This window comes from Panthera tigris, chromosome F3 (genome assembly GCF_018350195.1).
Source record: "Panthera tigris isolate Pti1 chromosome F3, P.tigris_Pti1_mat1.1, whole genome shotgun sequence".
In the NCBI taxonomy this organism is placed as follows: Eukaryota; Metazoa; Chordata; class Mammalia; order Carnivora; family Felidae; genus Panthera; species Panthera tigris.
This window is the reverse complement of record NC_056678.1, coordinates 9,243,220-9,268,457: the sequence shown is the minus strand read 5'-3', so window position 1 is coordinate 9,268,457 and position 25,238 is coordinate 9,243,220. Positions and strand designations below refer to the sequence as shown.

The window sequence follows — 25,238 nt, the reverse complement described above, 5'->3', positions numbered from 1 at the left end:
AACATTCTGCATACTTTGACAAAATATAACTTTATTTTAAAAGCATTATAGAGATTTTAAACATTTATTCGGAGTGAATAACCAAATCAGAGTCAATTCCCAATATTAAATTCAGAAAATAAATATATTTGTTATTTGTACTATAATTTCTTTTTTTTTTTTTAGTTTATTTCTGAGACAGAGCATGAGCAGGGGAGGGGCAGAGAGAGAGGGAGACACAGAATCAGAAGCAGGCTGCAGGCTCTGAGCTGTCAGCACAGAGCCTGACACGGGGCTCGAACTCACGAACTGCGAGATCATGACCTGAGCCGAAGTCGGTCGCTCAACTGACTGAGACACCCAGGTGCCCCATGTACTGTATTTTCAAAGTAAACCCTACTTCCTAATACTAGCCCAAGAAAGCATCAAAGATAGGTGTTTGGGGAATAATTTTACCAACATTTCATAACAAATGTTCACAGGGACATAATCACACATAGAAAACTTCAAAACTCTCTAAATTACTTTCCATTCATGGTTATTATAAATATACTAGAGGAAGTATCATTACACTATTGCTAAACCAGATCACAATAAAATATCAGGGAAAAGAATAAAAAAGTTATTTTGAACCAAACCAAGAGATTTCACTATTATTTGATATGAGACCCCAGTGTTTGCTCTGGAATATTACTTGGGGCCCAAACTATTTATCAATTTGTGAAACAACAAGTGACATATGCCATTACTGCACACCAGTGTTAATGCAGGAAAACTTCAGAGGCTTATGAGGAGCAGGGGGGGGAGAAGCAAGAAAAAGCTCTACGTGAAGATCATGTCACATGATTGGATACAGAAAACACGTGACTCAACGGTCACCAGCTTCTAGTCTTCCGTTCTTCAAGAAGAGCTCCAGAGTACAAAATAACTCTTGAAATGGAGACGCCTAATCATCAGTGTAGGTCATTTTAAAGAATTGGTTCGAGGAAGCAGGATTTGGGGAATTAAAGAGTGAAGAGATCTGAAAAACACCTCTCTATATTGATACATTTTCGAGTGACTACACACCTTAAAATAAGTGATTTCACTAACTTTTAACTGCAAATCTTCTCTATGAAACAGTCAACCCTTCAAATAACCTTTGAGAACCCTTGTCATTAAGATTCACCATGTGGTCTTCATAGCTACTACTCTGTAAACCCTTAACAGATCATTTTATAGGTAGACCCACCTGTTGTTGTAATTCATCTTCTGTTGGAGGTTTAGTTTCTGGTGTGGGTGTGTGGGTAGGACTGTGACTTCTAATGTCATTTTGTAAACCATAGACAGACTATATTAAAGTAAAAAAGAAATATTTTAGGACAAAATATCATTTATAGCCACAGACTTCATAAAAGGTAATTTTGTGTTATATATTCAGTAAGGTAACTCAAAGCTTTGTTACATATTTGATTAAGCTTCTCATTAAAATTCAAAGACACTGCTGTCATAAATATCTTATGAATATAAAATAGAAGCACAGCTCTTTGAAACAATATGTGGTTAGATTATTAACTTTGACAGAATAATCGATTATATGGAAAGATCACGGTAAGTCTGATAATAAAATTTGGGGATGGACTGAGAGTACTAAGTTGGGAAATAACACTGTACAGCATTTAATAAATATTGATTTCAAAATAAAATAGGGGTGGATATAGAATAGATTAAAAACTTTATAAACCAAAAGAAAATGAAAAGAATCTGAGTTTTACAAAATGGAATACTGAAGAGAGAGACTACGTCAACAATTCTGTTGTTGATTTGGTTTCTGCTAGTGTGATCAAGGACACCCCAGAGTGCTCCAAATTTCCCACCTCAGCATTGGGTTATTTACCTCAACACACGGGCCTTGACATTTGGTGCCTTTGGGTGCCTTTTGCAAGCACCAGTGACCGCAAAGTTTTCACCTATCTTTGGAATCCTTGATGCCCCAGTGCTTCTTCAGTATTTTGTCAAAAGGCCAAATCTACTGTTTAGGAAAACTCTTTTTTGAGAAAGACCCACTGCTTAGTACATACAAATAAATATTTAGAGTCTTACAGAGACAAAAAAAAGTCTTCGCCTGAAGGCGAGGCATCTCACATATCAACTCAAGAGAGAAGCCAAATAACTTTTTCTTTCATATCAAAGAATTATGATTTTAAAATAAAGGATTTAATATAAGCTACTGAGCACTTTTTGTTTGGACAAGAGGATGAAAGATAAGGACATAATAAAACTGCTCAAGCCCCACAAAACTGAAGTTACCAGACAGGTTTGGAAGAAAGTCTTGAAATCAGAAGAGGGTAGATACAGATGTTTAAATGAGCCAATTTTCAGGCCCATCACTAACCATACAAGTATCTCTACATTCTATTGTGTTTTGTTCCTGACCTGTTTTTACTCGGACTCAATCTTTTCTTAATGTTAACCTGTTAGTTCTATACATGGACCTTTGGACTTGGTTTTTCCCTTGTAACTCTTCCTTACTTTGCTCTTAGCCTTTCTTCAATAGATACTCACTTGGATTTAACCTGCCTGAATTATCCAATTTAGACTATCTTTGGTAAATCTTTCAATCTGCCCTCTCTTGACCTAGTGTCAACCTCTTGGAACTTAATTTCTGTCACTGGGCATCCACAATGTATTCACATATGCCGTGAATTAATTATTAACAGGAGTGAACTGAATGGCTTAATTTTTTCTGTTCTTCCATTCATTCATTCAACATTTATTGAACACCTACTGTATGCTGGAGATAATGCTGAGCACTAGGGATGTAGAAATAAACAAAGATAGGTATGCTTCCTCCTCCATTGGAATTCACAACCTAGCGGAGGGGAAACATGTTACACAAATAATCACACAAATAAACATATGATTAAAACTGTGGTAAGTATCATGAAAGAAAACAATAACAAGAGCATAGGGCCTGTGTACAGGAGACTTAATTTTCACTGAAGAAACAGAGAAGGCCTATGTGAACTACTAATACTCATATTTGAACTTTGAACTCTGAAGTGACAGCTGAGGTTGATGATTTTTTAAAATTGGGTGAGTAAAAGATCACCAATTATTCAATAATTGTAGAAAATAAATGTAGACATTGTCCAATGTTTATTATTTTTCAGGTGTATTACATTAATTTTTATAAAGAAAATAAAAAGACTCTAAGGTTTAAACATTACATTCTTATTTACCTTAGTTTAATTAAAGTACTTAATAAGAATCTATAGTTCATAGAAAGACGCTTATAAGATAAGATAGCTGACTATTTTAACAGTAAGTTTTTGGGTTAAGATTAAAAATAATTTAAAACACTGCTGGAAAAAATATGACATTTTGTGGTGTCATGGAAGTAAAATGATGTATAAATTATCTTCTGTCTCTCTATTTCTATGATTACTTCAGTATGTATGCACAGCACATAGGTTCAGGAAGGTCCATGGAAGAATCACATCACGGGAAGGCGGTGTTTAAAGCTGTCTTCTAGCAATCTAGCTACTGCCTCTGAGGTTACTGTGGAGTTTCCATTTTTTGTCTTACATGCAAGTAAACGTCAGGAGTCCTGTCTTTCATCAGTCAGAGTGCCTTTAATTTTCTGGGGACCAGTGATAGCTTTTAACTTTGATTCTTGGTTACAGTGAAAATGGCCACAAGTAATGAAGTTTTACATAGAGGGCTTATTTTATGAACAAAGGAGGTAAGGAAATTGATACGAGTTTGGCAGACAGGTTATGAGGATCATCTGAAACGTAAAAGGCTTTGAATTTTTTTTAAAGTTAATACATTAAAATATTGGCCTAGGGTGGGTGGAGTAGACCTAGCAACAGGTAGGAATGGAGAGAAAGGGACATGGAGTTGTCTGAATGTCTCAATGTCTGCAGCTGGGGGTAAAGAAAATTAACTAATTGGGATCCATTTTGAGTTGTTAGCAAAGCTAGTTACTAATCAAGATGCTTTGATGTGATGAACACGTCCACTTATTCAAATACAGGATTCCTGGACCAGCTTTCTTCATATAGGGTACCATCCAAATGAATACTGGGTAAGTTATTCATAAAATGAAACAGATCTGATGTTCTACGTAAATATGTTCATATATGATTTCCCTTCACGTCTTAGAAGAAAGAGGTCTAAGAAAATTCTCTACTTTTAAAGCAGAAACGAAAGAGTGCAGAAGGTTTTTATGCTTGTCTATACTGAGTGAAATCTCTGGGATTTTTCCGACTGGTGGTGGAGGGAGGGGATATTTCTCTTTCTTCTGGGTTGCTCAGCTCAGCTAGAAAATGGATTGTGACCACATTTGCTGCCATGTGCAGGAAGCCCTGGCAGAGAGAGGGTAGAGAAGAGAGGGCAGGGTTAGAGAGACCCTGATGAGTCCCTGGGTCCATCACCCCCAGGGCTAACTCTGCCCCTGCTGGCTCCCAAGGCTTTAGAATATCCCCTGCTTTTAGCCATTTTGATCAGAGTGTCTATTGCCTGCAAGTTTATTGTCCTTCTTACTTAAAACCCTTTTGTGTCACTGTAAGGCATGAGTAGTTTCTTCTGTTAAGATTAAAATGCCACATTATGCATACAGACATGAGGAAATGCCAGTATTTTTATGTATAAACAGCTGTAGCCACTGCATTAAAAGCAGAAAAACTAGACATTTAATTGTGAATTTGCTAACCGTTCTTCCAGAATGTCCACATTAGCTATTAACTAAAATATGAAGTGCCTCAATGCCTAAATGAAGGTGATAGAAAAAAGAAAAGTAATGAGACAAGAAACAGCTTACTGTTGTTTTGAAATATGGGCTCTGGAGTTATAGGAAGTAATCCAAAGTGTGGGTTCAGTCATGTATGCACAAATGCTTTTTTAATTTTCCTCAGGTTTTCTGTTGTTCTAGGACCCTTCTAGTTATTGTCGTAGAGAAGGATTCATCCTGTGATGCTTAATTTTTTGTGTCAGGTTGGCTGGGCCACAGTGCTCAGATATTTGTTCAAACATTATTCTGGTTGCTTCTTTGAGGATGTATTTTGAGTGAGACTAAAATTTAAATCAGCAGACTTTGAATAAAGCCTATTGCTGTCCATAATGTGGGTGGGCCTCATCCAATCAGTTGAAGGCCTGAAAAGAACAAAAAGATAGACCTCATCCAGGCAAGAGGGAATTCTGTCAGCAGATGGCAATTCTTCCCTGGGACTCTAGCCACTGGCCTACCTCATTAGATTTGGGGCTTGCTAAGCCTCTACAACTGTGTGAGTCAATTTCTTAAAATAAATCTTTCTCTATCTCTGTCACTCTCTCCTGCCCCCTTTGGGGAACCCTGACTAATACACAGGCTGACCTATTATAATTAAAATTTTAGAAGCAGGCTGAAGAAAGCCAGGCACACAGTGCCCCTTAAAATTTGCCTAGATTAGGCTGACTTCCTTCTGACTATGCTACCTTATCATCCATAGAGACTTACGGAAACACATTTTCACCTACTTCTTTCTATTTTAGTAAAGACAGGTTTAAAAACTGCCTAAATACTTAAACATATCTCAAATAAGATATACATCTAAGCCTTCTCTTCACATATTTGATATACATATTTGAAATTCAACAATTAAATATAACATTCCAAACCCTGATATTGTTTAGGTACATGTGACGGATTACTGCTTTAGAGATTTACTGAGTCCCTTATTCTTGTTATATAATCATGAGAAATATTATTGCAGCTGAATGCCAAATAAATTAACAGCAGCTCTCTCTGCTAAGCTCTCTCTGTTTGCAAAGATTAAATATAATTCAGGGGTTCCACTTTCTTACTAGCAGTGGTTTAAGACAGAGCGTGGTCACACAGCTAAGGGAATAAAGGACACAGCCCAATTAGCTGTGGCAGACAAAGGCAGTTTCCAGAGGTGACAGATTGGCCTCTGCCATTTGTGTCTCGGGTTTACAATCCCACAGACTTCCCTGCTCCCCAAGAACATAACTGTGAACACTTCAGAGGATAGTGGGATAGTTTGTTGTTTTGCCATTTTTTAAAATAAAATGGTGTGGCAATTGAGAATCCCAAATCATTTAAATTCCCTCGATAACAGGTTACGGACTGAGTTGCATCCCTTTGAAATTCATGTTGGAGCCCTAATCCCCAATGTCACTGTATATGGAGATGGAGTCTATAAGGAGGTAATCAAAATTAAGGGAGGCCTTTGGGTAAGACCCTAATCTCATGGAGCTGCTGTCCTGATAAAAGGGACAGACACCATAGCTCTCTGCCACGTGAGGACAGAGCAAGAAGACAGCTGTGTATAAGCCAGGAAGAGAGCTCTCACCAAAATCCAACTTAATCTGGGACTTCTAGTCTCCAGAACTTTGAGTAAATAAATTCCCATTATGTAAGCCATTTGGAGCATTTTGTTATGGTAGCTTGAGCAGACTAATATATACCACTTAACACAATTATGTGGCTATATATGTATAGACATTTGTCTGCTTGCTCAAGGTATACACTGTCATTAGATCATGAGCTATGAGCGCAAGGTCATGTCTGTCCCATTTATCGTCTAAACACCAGTAAAAGCCTAGCACAGAGACCTGTTAAATCTACTGATTGAATGGCTCATTCCAGTTACTAACCAAATAGGAGCTAAAGTAGCAGTGGTCATAATTCTAAAAAAGAAACCAGTATGTGGCTTAGAGTCCTATAACCTTCTATGTAAAATGACACTTGTGAAGATTCTAGAAAATTCAACATGTTTGAATATGAGAAGCTATATATATCCAAAGGTGAAAAAAAAAAAATCAGCATTCTCCAATTGTTGAAAACAAGGGCATGCATGAAAACAAGGGCAAAAACTTTCTTTTTTCTCTGGTAATTTTCGAGTTAGGGAGCTCTGCTTTAGGCCCTGTGGTTCTACCATTATTGATTTACAGGAAACTCTACCACAACCAAGACAAATAGAGCTTAGTAGTTCCATCTCTACAGCATTTCACCTTGCCAGGCCTGGTGTTTTCCCATTGTTAAGTGAAGCACAGCAATGCCAAGTAATGCTTTTCAAGCGTTCAGAAAGCACGATGCCATGTGAAACACTGTCAAAATAACAATACCGGATGGCGTTAAGAAGACAGTGTAAATGATGGCTCTCTTATCTTTCAGTCCTATCTGCCCATCCATATGCTTTCTCTTTCCGAGTCAGAGCATATCTCAGTTGGTGTCTGTTGGGAAAACTTGAGACAAAGGAAGGTATCATGAAAAGTAATTCTTCAAAATTCAGAAGTAGTGATAGGTGGCTAAATGTGCTTTTGGAGAGCTGATTGCAGCTCTGGATGCTGTTCCACAGCACAAAGCCAGTCCCTAGTGCCCTCAGGCTGTGCTGTGTGCAGAGGATGGAAGGAACTGCATGAGGCCCGTCACAGGAGAGCAGGGCCAACAGGCCTGCTTTGGTCTGGCTTTGCCTCTTTCTCTCAGAGAGCCCCTGGGAGCCACAGCTTTGGAGCACGGCATCTGAGCAGGTTTTGTGGGACTCTTCCCTTGGCTTCTTTATCCTGACATCAAGGTAAACTGCCTTAAAAGAAATGAAAAGTACTTGGATCACACTGGGGCCTCTGAACATGATATTTCTAGGGATAGAGGAAAAAGACCACAAGAAATAAGACTAAAAAAAAAAAGTGTTTAGTGCCTATAGCAGGGACATACACCCTGGAAAGCCCTAATGCTACATAAGGAAACAGCCATAAAAGGGAAGGTCTTAAACTTCTGGAATGCTTTAATTCATTGGTGCCCGTCATGGGCTATGTCCTCAAGCCAGAAATTCTGATATGCATCAAGTGTTCTTCACGAAATGAATAAAAATGCCTTCTATGTGTCTGTGTTACTTAAATAAATATGTAGGTACTATCGCTATGTATTTTCAGGAGATTATTTACAATGTCACTGAATTCTGGATAGGTTTCTTTTTGTTTGTTTGTTATGTATTCTCTCATGTAACAGATACCAAATGAACAAACAACCACTATCTTACGGTTGTGTCACAAAATTCTGGTGTTAAAAGGGGGTCCTCATGCAAACTCTGTAGTCCTACATCTTTATGATGTCCCTTTTCCTTCAGAATTTTCTCTGAAAATGCCCTTCTCTCATCAACATCACTTTTTCCAAGATAATCTCCATCTGTGTTTCCTCATCCTCCGGGTGCTGAAAGAGAAGCCTTTCTCTGTTGATGACCCTTCTTTCCAATGGAGAGAGGAGGTATCCTTGGCATATTTGCCCCATCAGGGACACTTGCATGCCTTGGGACCTGTGCATGCTGGAAAACTACATGCTGGAGAACCGGGATGGTTCCACTTGCTCAGGAGAGATGGACTGACGGAAGACCAGGGTTTGAGCTCCCAGATTTCCTTCTAGCCAAGGAACAAGGAAGAGCAGGGAAGATGCTAGAATATATTCCAGGAAGTGGGAGAAAATTTTTTATGACTGGCATCCTCCTATGGCGTCCTCCTATGGTGTGCAACTTATTACCGAGATCAGCACAGCAAAGGTGGATTTTACCTTCCGTGTTTTATGTGGGTTTCTCATTCTGGATGACTTCTTAATGTCCACTTCAGTGGTATTTACACATCCAGGCTGGAAATGGAAAAACAGAGAGACAAAGGAATCTTTGGGGGTGAGGTTTTTGATTCATGCATTAATGACTTGCCATCCACAACCTGAACAAAAGCTGTGATGACACAGGTCTCTGGAAGTTCTTTCTAAATGGCCACAGCCACCCATCAACGGAACCAGTAAAAAAAAAAATATAGTACACTCTCACTCCTTGCACATAAAGGACTTCAGATACCATTCTTGAATATATGCCAGAGAAACAGGGACAAGAAATGCACAGGCTCTGCCTTTGAAAGTGGGTATTGACATTAGTAGGGGCTAATCCAACAGACTGGGAGCAAGGGTGTCCAGAGACCAAGCAGCTGATGGCCCAGCTGGTACCCACAGACAGCCCTGCTCAGAGTACTCCTCTATGTGAGGTGACACTGTTATCAAATGGCTGTTTGCTTCCCAAGTTGGAAAACTACAATTAGTTGACCCAGCTCAAATCCCAGGTGAATTTTTTTTTGCAATGATTCGTGAAATTGCGGGACTAGGAATATTTGTTTTCCATACACAGAATAGGATTGTGGTCAGCCTGTTACTGGTTCTCTGACAATCTCAGGAGCATCATTTTGCCAGACTTACTGTTCCGTTGCACAGAAACAGAGAACTGTAAACCTTCTTTTGTATTTGGAGGAGGGGAGGGGTTGAGGGAGGGAGTAAGAAAAGAGGGAGAGGATGGGGCTGAGGAGGAAGGAGAGGGAGAAAAGGAAGGGGAGGAGGGAGAGGGAAGGGAGAGGTAGTGGGAGGAAAAAGAGAAGAAAGGAGATTCAAGAATATAGGGGACCTTATATCTGGAAAGGTCCTTAGATATCACTTAGTCTTTAGAAGTGATTGGAAGGAAGCATTTTTGTGGGTTGTGTTTCCCTAACTTTCAAGTTTTGGTACCAGATATAGGGATCTCTGGTACTAGTATAAGAAGTATCATGTTGTATAACTCTGGGCAGTTTCTCTGTTTTTTCCCACAGAATGTAAGATCGTTACACATGAGATATACTTGAAAGTGATTACAGAGACACTATGAATGTGGAAAAAGACTTTTGCACAGTTGGGATGTTATGGGAGGAGGAGGGGCAAAAAGGCAGCAATGATGTGATTCTGGAAATAAGCTGTTCTCCACACTCATTGGCAGGCAAGGGGTTTCCCTTTTGGTTTAATGAAGACTTGCATGCAGGAATTTCCTTGAAGAACCCTCTCCTGATAGAACAGCCATTGGGAAGAAGCTCCACCATAATAGTGTAAAGGATAAAAAAGTAAGTAAAGAAAGCCCTTTTTCTTGATTTTTTTCCACATAGGTTGCATGTGAAATATATATACTACAGACACACAAATACACACATGCATGTGCATGCACACACACACACTGCACTAAAAATGAATAAATCACAAATTTGGTTTGCATATATAGATATGCATACCATGATCTGCTTGGCAGTAAGGAGGAAAAACACCCATATGGGTGGGATGTAGTTACTAATTGACACTGAGTAACTCACTTTAGCTACCTCACCATACTGATCAATGTCTGATATTCTGACTTAATTTTTCTGTGGCTACTAGCAGCATAAGTATTTTTCAAGAGACCCCAGTGAGTTTGATATGCAGCCAGAATTCACAACCACTGATAACAAAGATAATAAAGATAATGGTTTAAAACTATTAAAGTAATATTAAAGTGTTTTCATTTCCTATTCAATTTCCATTTCCTTGAAGCCTTCCACCCGTAAGGCTCGGTCCATTAGGAAGACGAGGCACTGAAATTCTTTATGCTCTTATTGATTCGTGGCAAGACAGATCATAGAAATCTTCTTCTAGGGGCACCTGGGTGGCTTAGTCAGTTGAGCGTCCGACTTCGGCTCAGGTCATGATCTCATGGTCCGTGAGTTCCGGCCCCGCGTCGGGCTCTGTGCTGATGGCTCAGAGCCTGGAGCCTGTTTCAGATTCTGTGTCTCCCTCTCTCTCTGACCCTCCCCCATTCATGCTCTGTCTCTCTCTGTCTCAAAAATAAATAAACGTTAAAAAAAAATTAAAAAAAAAAAGAAAAAAAAAGAAATCTTCTATATGTTAAAGGGTGGGAATAGTAAGGGCATGCCCTTCCATGACCTGGAGAAAGACAGACCATTTATTATTTATTTAATAAATATTTATTTCTGATTTTGTGATAAGTTTTGTGATAAATAGTGACATACAAGGACAAAGGGATGATCTTCTAATATAGTAAGCATGATAAGTATGTGAATCATCAAACTGTAGGAGCACAGGACTGGAGAGAAGTTTGGCCAAGGCATTATGCAACAGAACATTTCATATATCCATTGTTATGTACATCCTCTTGGCTCTCACCAACATGGCTGAAATATATTTATTTATCGTTGGAGCAAGTTTGATCCCAATAAGACCATGCTGTCTTTGGTTATTTAATTTCTTTCTTTTAGTTTTAGAGAGAGACAGTGTGCAAGTGGAGGAGAGGGCCAGAGGGAGAGAGAGAGAGAGAGAGAGAGAGAGAGAGAGAGAGAGAGAGAGAGAATCCCAAGCATGGTGCCCGATGAGGGGCTCAATCCCATGACTCTGGGATCAGGACCTGAGCCAAAACAGGAGTCAGATGCTCAAATGACTGAGCCACCTTGGTGCCCATCTTTGGTTATTTTAATATATCAAATGTACCACTAGCTGGCACCAGATCCACATGAAATGTTATGGCTAAATTGGTTTTCTGCACTACTAAGCATAGCTTCCCAATAAAATACAAATAACATCACCGTTACCAAGTAAGCACTCAATAAAAATGTTCAAACATGTACTACTGGCCAGATATAATATTAAATTCATAGTATTGTTCAATTTAAGGAATAATGAAATAATATTTACACTGACCTAGAAAAGAATCATAATTATTTCTAGTGATTCAAAGATAAATTTATTTTCAATAGAATTAAGCTGTGTTGTGACATTGCTGTAACACTATTTATTAAAAAGTACAATTGAATTCCTTGGAATCCATTCCTGAAGGAGCAAAAGGATCATATTATTGAGAAATATTACTGCCATAGTGTACATGTAAGTGTCTCAACGAGTTGCAAAACAGAGATGAAATTTTGGTTTCATCATTGATGAAACCATCATTTTACTTAAAACAATCTGAATATCATTTAGTTCCTGTCATGCAAAATGACATTATTGTAGCAGAAGGCACACTCTGCTCAGGATAACTGGGGAAACTTAAGGACTCTTCAGTGAAGAGAGTAATGGAGAACCACTTTCTTTAATTCAGTCCCAGTAGCTGAAGTGAAATTTTCTGAAGTGATTAAAACAATGTCTTAAATGACAAATAAATGGAGAGTTAAGAATAAGGTGGCAAATAGAACTGATAATATCCATATTCCTGGAAATTAAAAAAAAAGACATGATTCTGGGAAAATCAAGACTTTGAATGTTGAAATATTTGTCTTTTTGTAACACAGTACAAGGTTTAAAAGTTCAATTTGCAATGTATTTTACCTCAATGAAAATGATTCTCTCCTTATCCTCATAAAAAGTGGTTATAGATTTTAGAGTGATCAATCTCAGGATACTTTTTTAAACATTCAATTGAAGCTTTTATTTCTGTTCTTGGGCCAACAGGGCTTACTAAATGCTACACACAAAGGAAGTTGTTTAAGGTAACTACACTGGAATTCCTTTCATTCACCCTTTCATTCATCTGACTACTACTTAATCTTATTTGCTGGACACAGATTCTGGATTATGTAATCCTGCTTCAGTGTAGGCTATAAACAAATTCTGAGAGTCAACAGACAGAAGGAAGGCTCCTGCATCAGAGGGGAGGGAAATGTACCAAGATGCTTGGAGCTGTGGAAAGTGGTCAGGTCAGGTAGAAATTATAGCCCACGGTAAGGACTTTGGTTTAAGTCTAAACATAAGGGGATGTCATAAGGGAAGTGACTTAATATGATTTATATTTTTAAAAACTCAATCTCTGTAGGGCACCTGGGTGTCTCTGTCAGTTGGGCGTCTAACTTCGGCTCAGGTCATGATCTCACAGTTCATGAGTTTGAGCCCTGAGTCGGGCTCTGGGTTGACAGCTCAGAGACTGGAGCCTGCTTTCGATTCTGAGTCTCCTTCTCTCTCTCTGACCCTCCCTGGCTCACACTCTGTCTTTCTCTCAAAAATAAATAAACATTAAAAAAATTAAAAAAATAATCTCTGAGCCTGGAGCCTGCTTCAGATTCTGTTTCCCTCTCTCTCTGCCCCTCCCCTGCTCACTCTCTGTCTCTCTCTGCCTCTCAAAAAAAAAAAAAAAAAAGTATATATATACACATATATACATATATATTTATATGTATTTATATATTATACATATAAATAATATATATTCATATATATAACATATATATATGTATGTGTATATATATATATGTGTATATATATATATGTATATATATATATACACATACATATATATATAATATATAAACTCACTATGGTTTCACAAAAAAATAACTCAAGATGGATCATAAACCTTAATGTGAAATGCTAAACTATAACCCCCCCGGAAGATAGCATGGGAGAAAATCTAGGTGATCCTGAGTTTGGTGATGACTTTTTAAACATGACACTAAAAGCACCATACATTAGAGAAATCAATGATACATTGGACTTCATTAAAACTAAAAACTATGCTCTGCGAAAGACAAGCCAGATTGGGGGAAAAAAAAATACAACACTTGCAAATGGTACATCTGATGAAGGACTGTTATCCCAAATACAAAGAACTCTTAAAACTCAACAATAAGAAAAAAAAAAACTCATCAATAAGAAAATGAACAACCTAATTTAAAGGTGGGTAAAAGTATCCACATATGAGTGAAGACATATGGTATCTGTCTTTCTCTGCCTGACTTATTTCACTTAGCATAACCCTCTCCAGTTCCATCCACATTGCTACAAATGGCCAGATTTCATTCTTTTTCATTGCCAAGTAGTATTCCATTGTATATATAAAACACATCTTGTTTATACACTCGTCATTTGATGGACATTTAGGCTCTTTCCATAATTTGGCTATTGTTGAAAGTGCTACTATAAACATTGGGGTACAAGTGCCCCTATGCATCAGCACTCCTTTATCCCTTGGGTAAATTCCTAGCAGTGCTATTGCTGTGTCATAAGGTAGATCTATTTTTAATTTTTTGAGGAACCTCCACACTATTTTCCAGAGTGGCTGCACCAGTTTGCATTCCCACCAACAGTGCAAGAGGTTTCCCATTTCTCCACATCCTCTCCAGCATCTATAGGCTCCTGATTTGTTCATTTTAGTCACTCTGACTGGTGTTGAGGTGGTATATCATATGTGGATCCTGAGAAACTTCACAGAAGACCAGGGGGGAGGGGAAGGGGGAAAAAAAGTTGCAGAGAGGGAAGGAGGCAAATCATAAGAGACTCTTAAATACTGAGAACAAAGTGAGGGTTGACGGGGCATGGAGGAGAGGAGAAAGTGGGTGTGGGCATTGAGGAGGGCACCTGTTGGGATGAGCACTGGGTGTTGAAACCAATTTGACAATAAATTATATATAAAAAATAAATAAATAAAGATGGATAAAGGGTCTGAACAGACACCTCACTGAAGAAGATACACAGATGACAAATGAGCGTAAGAAAAGATGCTGTACGTCATGTGTCATTAGAGAATTGCAAATTCAAACAATTAAATACCACTACACGCTTATTAGAATAGCCAAGATCCACAGCCCTGACAACATCAAATATTACAGGGCATGTGAAGCAACAAGAACTCCTATTCCTTGCTGGTGGGAATGCAAAATGGTACAGCCCAGTAGTGAAACCCTTGACGGGTTTGTTTTTGTTTTTGTTTTTGTTTTTTACCTTTTTGTAATTCAAGTGCCTGATTTAGGCATTGATGAGTGAGCAATGATTTCAAAGAGGAACCCACTTCAAATAATAAAGAAGCAGTTTGTCTCCAACACAGATGCTCCTTTGTTTTGGAGATCTTGGTTGGTTTCAATACTGATCATCTTGGCTACTTGTTTTTATTTTATTTTTGTTCTTTCTCTTCCAGTGTTTAAATTTCCACTCTTATGTTTTAAATTCACCAATAAAGAGTGAGCCCATGAAACCCTAGGTCCCCAACCTCAACCCCAAGAAAAGCAGTACTCTGGGGCTCATGCGCTCTCCCCTCTCCTCAACTTTATTATGTGGCCCCAGATGTGCTATGTAATTGCTTTTTTCTGTAAGTTGTAAAGCATTATTTTTTCAAAGTTTCCTGATAATTGTTGTGGAAGGGCAACTTGCAGAAGAACCACATAAGAACCACATCATTGATCCAACCATAACACTGGTTATTGATAGGCTGAGACCAACACAAAACAAGCCACTTTGGAAGACAGTTTGGCAGTTTCTTACAAAACTACACATACTTTCACCATTTGATCCAGCAATTGTATTCTTTAGTATTTATCCAAAAGAGTTGAAAAATTGTGTTCCCACAAAAGCCTGCACATGGATGTTTATTGCAGGTTTAGTCACCATAACTGCCAAAATGTGGCATCCTTCAGTAGGTGAATGGATAAATAAACTGTGGTATGGAACACCATGGAATATTATTTGTGGATGAAAAGAAATAAGCAAACCATGAAAAGACATGGAGGGCCTTAAATGCCTATTATGAAGTGAAAAAAGTCAGTCTGAAAAGGCTACACTGTATGATTCCAACTACACGACATTCTGGAAAAGGCAAAACTATGGAAACAATAAAAAGATCAGTGGTTTCCAGGGGTTAGGGAGAGGGATGGATGACTTAGGCAGATCACAGAAAATTTTTACGGTGGTGAAACTGTTCAGTATGATACTATAACGGTGGATACATGTCATTATACATTTGTTTAAAGCCATAGAATGCACAACACCATTACATTAGAGTGAACCCCAATGTAAATTATGGACTCTGGGTGACGATGATGTGTCTGTGCAGGCTCTCTGATAGCAACAGAGGTACCACCCTGGTGAGGGATGCATTTTGAAGTCAGATTTAACACAACTTGCTGATGGATTGGGTTAAGGAGCATGGTGAGGCAAAAGAGTCAACAATGACTCCTAGTTATTGGCAACTGGGTGACGTGGTGCCATTTATTGAGACGAGGAAGGCTGGGAGAGGAACAAATGTAAACAAAGAGAGAAATCAGGGATGGCTCCTGGATTTCATTTACACACAATTTTAGTATTTTTACTGAATTCTCCAACTAGAATACAGCTCTTTATGCAGTCATTGTCAAGGTTCATGGCTCAGAACACTTCAACATTAATGCTTATACAATAATCTGTCCCTGGCCAGCCACATCCTTTTGTGTCTTTGACTTTTTAGGTGCATATCATTGAGTGTGCAAAACCAATGTCTGATAGTCAGTTATGGAAAACCTGGTGGAGTGGCATCCCATTACTCAGAGCCTCTACTACATTTCTCTAAATTCTTCTCCAGTGCATCCTACCACACTCTCTTAATCTGCTCTGGTTGAAATCAGACCACTTCTACTTAATATCTAGTAACTGTCTGTTCATCCTTCTGTGATAGTCCCTTTTTATAGACTAGCAGCTGCCATGCAGACAAGTACAGCCAGATTGTCACAGTTCTCAACAAGCTACCAAGAGGACCCTAATGAGTGAGCTTGCTATGGCTTCTCTGTGATCACAGGCATTGCTCATGTTTCATGTCCAGTTTTTAGACATTTAAAATATTTCTAGCTAGAATTTCTTTGGAATAAAAAAAAAATCACTGGGTAGAGGCTGAGTTGTCATACTTACCTTGAATAAAATATGAGCTCCTTCAGGAAGTGACAAAAGCCTGAGGCAGGTATGCATGGGTCTACCACTCATACAAGTGATTGATCTCCCTCATGTCCTATGATTTTTTTCTTCACAAAATGCTGGTTGCAATTTGAGGGCATGGAAAGATTTTTAGTTGGGGAATGAAAAAGACCCCTCTTAGACTGAACACACACACTCCAACTTACTGTGCACTAGGAAGTCCTGGGTTCGCACCAAGGGCGTTTTCATAACCTACAGCTAACTGGCATTTGGGATGGCATTATGTTGCTGTCCTTCTGGGATCTCATTCATGGGAGGGTGAGTAGCAACATGATTTTGGGATTCCTCGTCCATAAGCTTAATATCATCAAATGTCTTCACTTTTTTTTTTTTTTTACTTTAACTCCTAATGTGTTTGTTGAATGTAGGCATGAAGGAAATAAACCTAAACCAAATCTCTGATGGCAATGGAAGTTTCCCCAGCATAAAAGCTAAGAGCTGAGAAGTAGGAAAATGGATCACTTAACTGAATTGGTGAAAACAATTTTGCAGGTAATACTATTGTTGGTCTTGACGATTTAATGGTGTGCTGTAACTGGTGAACAGAACCAAATAAAATTCCTCGTAGTATAAATAACTCACCAAAAAATAACTAAAATTCCTAAGTAGTACAAATAAGTAACTTCAAAAGGCTTACAATAATTGTTGCAACAAATGACAATGGGACAACTAGAAAATAACAACTTCATGAAAATCAGTGGATATTGGAATTGGCCTTGAATTCAATAGCCTTGAATTACAAAGGATATGGGAGAGTCTTAAGTCATATGTTCCCAAATGGAAAAGAGGCATATTTCCCTCTCCGGACCAGATACACAGAGAAAGGCTGTCTTTACACACAACTGAGCTCAGCAAGACCTCTATAAAGAAGATGAATTTCAAAGACACACTCTGTTGCATTAAACTTGATTTCCAAAGGTAGGAAAAGATAAGTATTTTATTTATCTAGTGGTATCAGAAAAGAGAGGTTCACGTAAAGTTATTTTGCAGATTAAATATTTATCACTAAGAGCCAAAACTCAATTTTATTTTCACCATTGGAAAAAAAGATATTCTAAAATAATTCCCACACATCCCTAGATTCTTGCACAATTATATCCAAAGCAATGCAATCTTTTCTTGTTGATTCAAGGTCATTATTGAGAACTACACTTACTGTGCCATCCTTAAGACAGCAATGCTTGTGAGGCTGGATGGCCTTAACTCTTAATGGCTTTTGAGCTTTCATGACATTTTAGGTCATTTTTTGAATGCCTCTGCCTTCTGCCAGTCAGTTGTCAATTTTGCTGCTCTCAGTGTCCTTCCTCCCAGCACCAACCCATCATCCTCTAATCTGTTACTTGGATTCTGACAGGGGTCAGGAAAGCAGAAAAATGCTTCTTGAACAGTGTCTCATATTTTTGCAAATGAGCCAACCAAAGCACCTGAGTTAGAGTGTGGGTGTTTTTAACAATTTCTTTGGCTAAAATTTTTGGAGTTTATTCTTGGCTAAGTTTTAGGTAGAATTAGGTTTTTGGATATGTGAGGAAGGAAATGCAAGTTGTGACAAAGGGAATGTAGGTAACTTCTCATATCTTTCAGAAAACTTATCAGGACATAAATATCTACAGGCTAATTAAGTGGATCAGAGTAGATGACATGAAAACTTTTTCTGGAGTTCTGAGATACGGGGACTTCACACAGAAGGGGAGCTGGCAATTCATTCTGTGCTCAGGGGTGGGAGGAGAAGTGCAGTGAGACACTGGGCAGTGCCCTACAGGAGTGTCTGCCCCAAATCCTGCAAGTGAACAATCATGCCCCTGCTCTACCAAACACTGGTGGGAGAAGCCTTCCAGACACAGTACTAGTTTTAGATCAGTTGCTCAGAAAAGACACTGACCAGCCCTGAGCTCCTCCTAGCCTCCCCATTCCATTCCTCATTGCCTTTGCAGCAAAGGCCATGTCCATCCACCAGGGTGTTCATGCTATGATCTGGCAGTCGTCAGCCACAGCTTGCTTTCCCTTCCTTCCCACATTTCATTCAACAGCAAGTGTTGTGCACTTTACTCCAAACACATCCTGAATTTATCTGCTCCCCCTCGTGCCAAAATCCTGGTCCAAGCTGCCATTATCTCCCACCTGGACTATCTCAGCAGACTTTTGATTTGTCTTCATCAATCCTTTCTTGCTTTTTACACTCTACACCCAAGTTGTTCTCTGCACTGAAGCCAGACTGACCTTTCAATACTGTAGCCATGTCACCACTCTCCTCTTCAAGCCTCTTCTTATCACATTTCAGATAGAAGGCAAACCCTTTCCCATGTTCTACCAGGTGCTACATAAATGGCCTCTGTCTGCCTTTCCAACTCTGTTTGGTGTCTCTTTGCCTCTGCTCACTTCAGTCCAACCTCATCCACCTCCCTCCTATTCCTTATATGTGTCAGGTTCTTCCCTTTGGACTGGCTGCTACTTCTTTCCACAAGTATTGTGTAGCTGGCCCCTTGCCATTTGGGTCCGACATAATGCTTCCAATCATATCACCTTGTTTTTATTTATAGCACTTGCCTCTACATGTAATGCTCTTATATATTATCTTTGTTTATTCTTTCTCTACCAAAATGTAAGCTCCTCAAATATAGAGGCTTTGCCTGTCATGTTTAATGCCATTATTTTTTTTCTGTTATGTAGTAGGTGCTTAATGAATATGTAATGAATAAATCAATGAATGAATGAGAGAAATCATACATTTTACATAATAGTTATTTCTGAACACTACTCATGCTAAAAAGATGAAATGGGTTTTATTTACTGTGTTTTGGTATATGTGTGTGTATGCTCAAGCATATTTGTACCTATAACTTAAATCCCAGACCAATTGGTCATAAATTATCATTATTATCTTACATTATGAACAGGAAACATATTGTCTAATTCTTCAGTTAGGCTTCAAAGAAACATTTGTTTCAAGAAAATTTAGCTCAAATATTTTTTTCTCTTGAAATATAAGTAGCCCATTGACTGATAAGTATATATGGCTAATGGTATATTGCTTCCAGATTTTATGGGGGTTGAATACTTAAAAAGCAGGAGGACACTGGGAACTTACAAAGGCTCAGTTTTAGAGAAGGCAATATGAGCAAATTCCTCTGCCCCTGAATTTACAATTTCCATTCAAACTGTCTCCATTTTGACCTACAGTCTTCAAGGACAAATAAAACTTGTGCCCCTGTCCATTTTCCCTACCTGGATGTTTAAGGCACAGTGCAGTTAAGATGTAACAACTTAGCTATAGGGCATAATAGCACAGCTCATGAGTCAGTTTTTGGTTTTCCAAAGCTTGTGGGTTTCTAACAATATAAAGTCACCCAATCCATAAAAATGGGATGTCTTTCCATTTGTTTGTGCCTTGTTTAATTTTTTATCAGTATTTTGTAGTTTTCAATATACAAGTCTTTTACCTCATTATTTAAGTTTATTCCTAAGTATTTTGTTCTTTTTATGTGTCCTGTTGTAAATGGGATTACTTTCCTAATTTCCTCTATAGATAGTTTGTTGTTAAATATTGGAACCTTTGCACACTATTGTTGGGAATGCAAAATGGTGCTGCCATTATGGAAAATAGTATGGACATTTCTCTAAAAATTAAAAACACAATTGCCAGAAGACCCAGCAACCCCACTTCTGAGTATTTGTTTTAAACAACTGAAATCAGAATCTCTAAGAGATAGAAGCACTCTCATGTTAACTGCAATACTACTCACGATGGTCAAGATGTGGAAACAACCTAAATGTTCCTTGACAAAGAAAGGATAAATAAACTGTGGTAAATGCATACAATAGAATACTATTCAGTCTTAACAGAAGAAAGAACGAAAGAAAGAAAGAGAGAAAGAAAGAAAGAAAGAAAGAAAGAAAGAAAGAAAGAAAGAAAGAAAGAAAATCCCACAATATGTAAGAACATGGATGAACTTTCAGGTCATGGTGCTAAGTTAAATAAGCTGACAACCTAGAAGAAATGGATAAATTCCTAGAAACATACAATCTTCCAAAACTGAACCAGGAAGAAATAGAAAATCTGAATATACCGATTACAAGTAATGAAACAGAATCAGTAATCAGAAAACTATGAAAAAATAATAGTACAGGACCAGATGGATCCACAAGTGGATTCTACCACACATTTAAATAAGAAATAATACCTATTCTCCTCAAACTATTCCAAAAAACAGAAAAGAAAGCAAAACTTCCAAATATATTCTATGAGGCCAGGATTTTCCTGACACCAAAAGTACACAAAGTCATCACACACACACAAAAATCTATAGGCCAACAACCCTGATGAACATAGATTCAAAACTCCTCAACAAAGTATTAGCAACTACATAAAATACATTAAAAAATTATTCATCGCAATAATGTAGGATTTATTCCTCGGATGCTATGATGGTTCAATATTCACAAAAATCAATCACATCACATACCATGTCAAGAAAACAAAGGAAAAAAACTCATATGATAATTTTAATAGATGCAGAAAAGAGCATTTAACAAGATTCAACATTCATTCATGATAAATAGTACTGGAAGTCGTAGCCACAGCCATCAGACACAAGAGATGAGAGACAGCCATATTGGTAAAGAAAGAAGCTAAACTGTCACTATTTGCAAATGACATGATGCTATACATAGAAAATCCTGAAGATTCCACCAATAAACTACTAGAAATTACAAATAAATTCAGTAAAGTTGCAGGATACAAAATTACAAATTGGTAGCATCTCTAAACACTAACAATGAAGTCGAGAAAGAGAAATTTAAGAAACAACACCATTTACAATTGCAGCCAAAAGATTAAAATACCTACAAATAAACATAACCAAACAGGTGAAAGACCTATACTGTGAAAACTATATAACACTGATAAAAGAAGTTACAGATGACACAAATGGAAAGATATCCCATGCTCATGGATTAGAAGAATTCATATTGTCAAAACATCTGTATTACCCAAAGGAATCTACAGATTCAATGCAATCCCTATCAAAAGGCCAACAGCACTTAAAAAAAAAATACAACTAGAACAAATCATCCCAAAATTTACAGGGAACCACAGTAGATCTCAAATAGTCAAAGCAGTCCTGAGAAAAAAAGAACAAAGTATAACAACTCCAGATTTCTTTAAAAAAAAATTTTTTTTTTAACGTTTATTTATTTTTGAGAGAAAGAGACAGAGCATGAGTGGGAGAGGGGCAGAGAGAAAGGGAGACACAGAACTGGAAGCAGGCTCCGGGCTCTGAGCTGTCAGCACAGAGCCCGACGCGGGGCTCGAACTCACAGACCGTGAGATCATCACCTGAGCCGAAGTCGGACGCTCAACCGACTGAGCCACCCAGGCGCCCCTAAATTTCAAGATATACTACAAAGTTGTAGTAATCAAAAGTATGGTCCTGGCACAAAAATAAACACATAGATCAATGGAACAGAATAGAGACCCCAGAAATAAACCCACATTTATAAGGTCAGTTAATCTATGACAAAGGAGGCAAGAATAGACAATGGGAAAAAGACAGTTTCTTCCATAAATGTTGCTGGGAAAACTGGACAGCTACATGTAAAAGAATGAAATTGGACTACTTTCTTACACCATAAATAAAAATAAATGAAAAATGGATTAAAGAGGTAAACATGAGACCCGAAACCAGAAAAATCTTAGAAGAGAGCACAAACAGTAATTTCTCTGTCATCAGCCATAGCAACATTTTTCTAGATACATGTAAGAAAGGAAATAATAGCAAAAATAAACTATTGGCATTACATCAAAATAAAAAGATTTTGCACAGTAAAGGAAACCATCAAAAAACAAAAAAGTCACCCTACTGAATGGGAGAAGATATTTGCAAATGATATATTCCATAAGGGGTTAATATCATATATATATCTATATCTATCTATATCTATCTATCTATCTATCTATCTATCTATCTATCTATCTATCTATCTATTTCATACAACTCAACACCAAGAAATCAAACAATCCTATTTAAAAAAAAAATGGGCAAAGGCCCTGAATAGACGTTTTTCCAAAGACATACAGATGGCCAACAGACACATGAAATGTTGCTCAACCTTACTAATCCTCTAAGAAATGCAAATCAAAACCACAATGAAATATCACCTCACATCTGTTAGAACTGCTAAGATAACAAAGACAAGCAAAAACAAGTGTTGGTGAGGATGTAGAGAAAAAGGAACCCTCTTTCACTGGTGGTGGGAATATAAGCTAGTGCAGCCACTGTAGAAAACAGTACGGAGTTTCCTCAAAAAGTTAAAAATAGAACTAACCTATGATCTAGCAATTACTACTGTGTATTTATGCAAAGAATACAAAAACATTATTCAAAGGGATATATGTGCCATGTTGATCTCAGCATTATTTACAATAGCTAAGACATGGGAACAACATAAGTGTCCATCAATATCCAAATAGATAAGAAAAATATGGAACAATGGAATATTATACAGCCATAAAAACGATGAGATCTTGCCATTTGTGACAACATGCATGAACCTAGAGGGTATGATGCTAAGTGAAATAAGTCAGATTGATAAAGAGAAATACCATATGATTCCACTTATGGAAAAATGAAATGAATAACAAAAAGCAGAATCAGAACTATAAATGCAGAGAACAAACTGATGATTGCCACAGGGGAGGAGAGTGGGTTGGGCAAAATGGGTAAAGGGGAGAGGAAGATGCAGCCCTGCAGTTTTGGAATGATTAAGTCATGGGAATAAAAGACACAACATAAGGAATATAGTGGATCATATTGTAATAGCCATGTAATGGGACAGATGTTAGCTACCTTGTGGTGAACATAGCATAGTGTAGAAACTGTCAAATTACTAAGTTGTACACCTGAAACTAATGTCAACTCTATTCAAAAATTAAATAAATAAATAAATAAATAAATAAATAAATAAGCCAGTTACAGAAAGACAAATACTACATGATTGCACTTTTATGAGTTATCTAGAATAGTAAAATTCACAGAACCCAAAAGTGGGATGATAGTTTCCAAGGGCTGGAGGGAAGTGGAAATAGGGATTTTCTAATTAACAGGTTTATCATTTGAGTTAAGGAAAATGAGTAAGCTGTAGAGATCTGATCTCATGTTAAGTATTCTTACTATAATATAAAATTAAAACAAAATGTGAGTTTTAGGCATAGAATAAAAGAGCTTAATTTCCAAAGGACTCATTCTGTTATCACTGTTCTTCCTTGCTCTGTATTATGGAATTAATGATTAAAACCCCGTAGGAAAAAAATCTAGATTCTAGATGTAAAGCATACAAATAATATAGATAATAAGAACAGTTCTTACATCATGGAATACTTTGTCATTTTCCAGCCATTGTCATTTGAGTTTTGTAAAACATTTTATAAACCACACAGGTTCAGTCATTCTGAAACTAATTTTTACTGAAACAAAACATCAAAGACTTGCACATTAGAAGAAGGCATCAATTTTATCTGGTCAATCCTAGCACCCAATTCAAGATTCCTTCTGAAACTTCTCTAACAGAAGTCATTCAACCTTAGCTGCTACAAGCATCACACTTTCCCCTAAAATTACCCCATCTACGTACATTCTTTAGAATGTAGAAAATCTTTTAATAAGTCACTTATTGAAAGGGTTATGCTATCTTTTAAAATGTTACTACCACATGAAAAAAGAGAAACAACATGACTACAAAATAGTTAGGATCATGGGCTGTATTAACTCCTGGAAAAGTTAAGTAGCCCCTGGGAGCCTGAGTGTCTCCTACATAGTGGAGGTGAGAGTAATGGTACCAAACTCGTTGTTGTACACAATAATGTGTGTAAGGGCTTAGCATATTCCTGACACACAAAGTACATGGAGCACATGTTAGCTGCTATTATTATTGGAAGTAAAGTTTGACAAACAGAAAATAATTACACAGCAGGAAACTGGGTCTTTCAGACTGTTAGAATTTGAGGAAGTTACCGAATGGAACCAGAAAACAAAACGAACAAACTTTAGCAATTTAAGACCAGATACCATATTGAATCAATAAATGAGTAAGTACCTTTTGGGGACTAATTATAAAGTATTGTGGAGGGAAGAGTGCAGAGAGCTCTGTTCAGTTCAAAATCATTCAGCTCCATCAAGTCAGGCACCAGATTCATACGTCTGAGTTTGACTTCCTCAATGACTGCTTTAACTTTTCGCTTCTCAAAGGGCTAGCTTCTAACGTTTGAAAATATGTAATGACAAATGTCTTTATGTTGGAGTTTATTACATGAAATGTAATTTGGAAAAATCTAGCTGTTACTTGTGAGAAGATACATAAAATTGTTGAAAGGGAATAGCAGAGCGGAGGAGAAATTTTTAGAGCTTTCTGGGCTTGAAAGAATTTATTTTTGTTCTCATTAATTTAGATTGTTTTAAATTTCAATTTAGTTATGTTTATCAGAAAAAGAAAGTTCATCTGAAGCTGACACCTGACATTGGATTAAGAGAGCACAGCCTTTCTTTTTCTTTCTTTCTTTCTTTCTTTCTTTCTTTCTTTCTTTCTTTCTTTCTTTCCTTCCTTCCTTCCTTCCTTCCTTCCTTCCTTCCTTCCTTCCTTCCTTCCTTCCTTCAATACAAGTTGGGGAAATTGTATCTGAGGAAAATCAAATGAACAGAAAAAACAGAGCCCAAATAATCACTGTTCCCTATGGAATCAGAATCCA

General features: G+C 37.6%; 1 protein-coding gene across 9 annotated transcripts in view; it reads right to left on the bottom strand.

The window, feature by feature from the left end:
- RGS7 (regulator of G protein signaling 7) overlaps positions 1-25,238 on the bottom strand; it is a 516,778-nt gene that overhangs the window by 32,722 nt on the left and 458,818 nt on the right. For 7 of the 9 annotated variants that reach the window (XM_042976049.1, XM_042976052.1, XM_042976051.1 and 4 more), the window contains 3 exons: positions 8,528-8,602; positions 2,747-2,830; positions 1,211-1,309 (listed from right to left, as the gene is read on the bottom strand). In XM_042976049.1, coding sequence (XP_042831983.1) covers positions 1,211-1,309; positions 2,747-2,830; positions 8,528-8,602 — 258 coding nt within the window. The remainder of the gene's footprint in view (positions 1-1,210; positions 1,310-2,746; positions 2,831-8,527; positions 8,603-25,238) is intronic. The other 2 variants (XM_042976056.1, XM_042976057.1) reach the window with 2 other exon arrangements.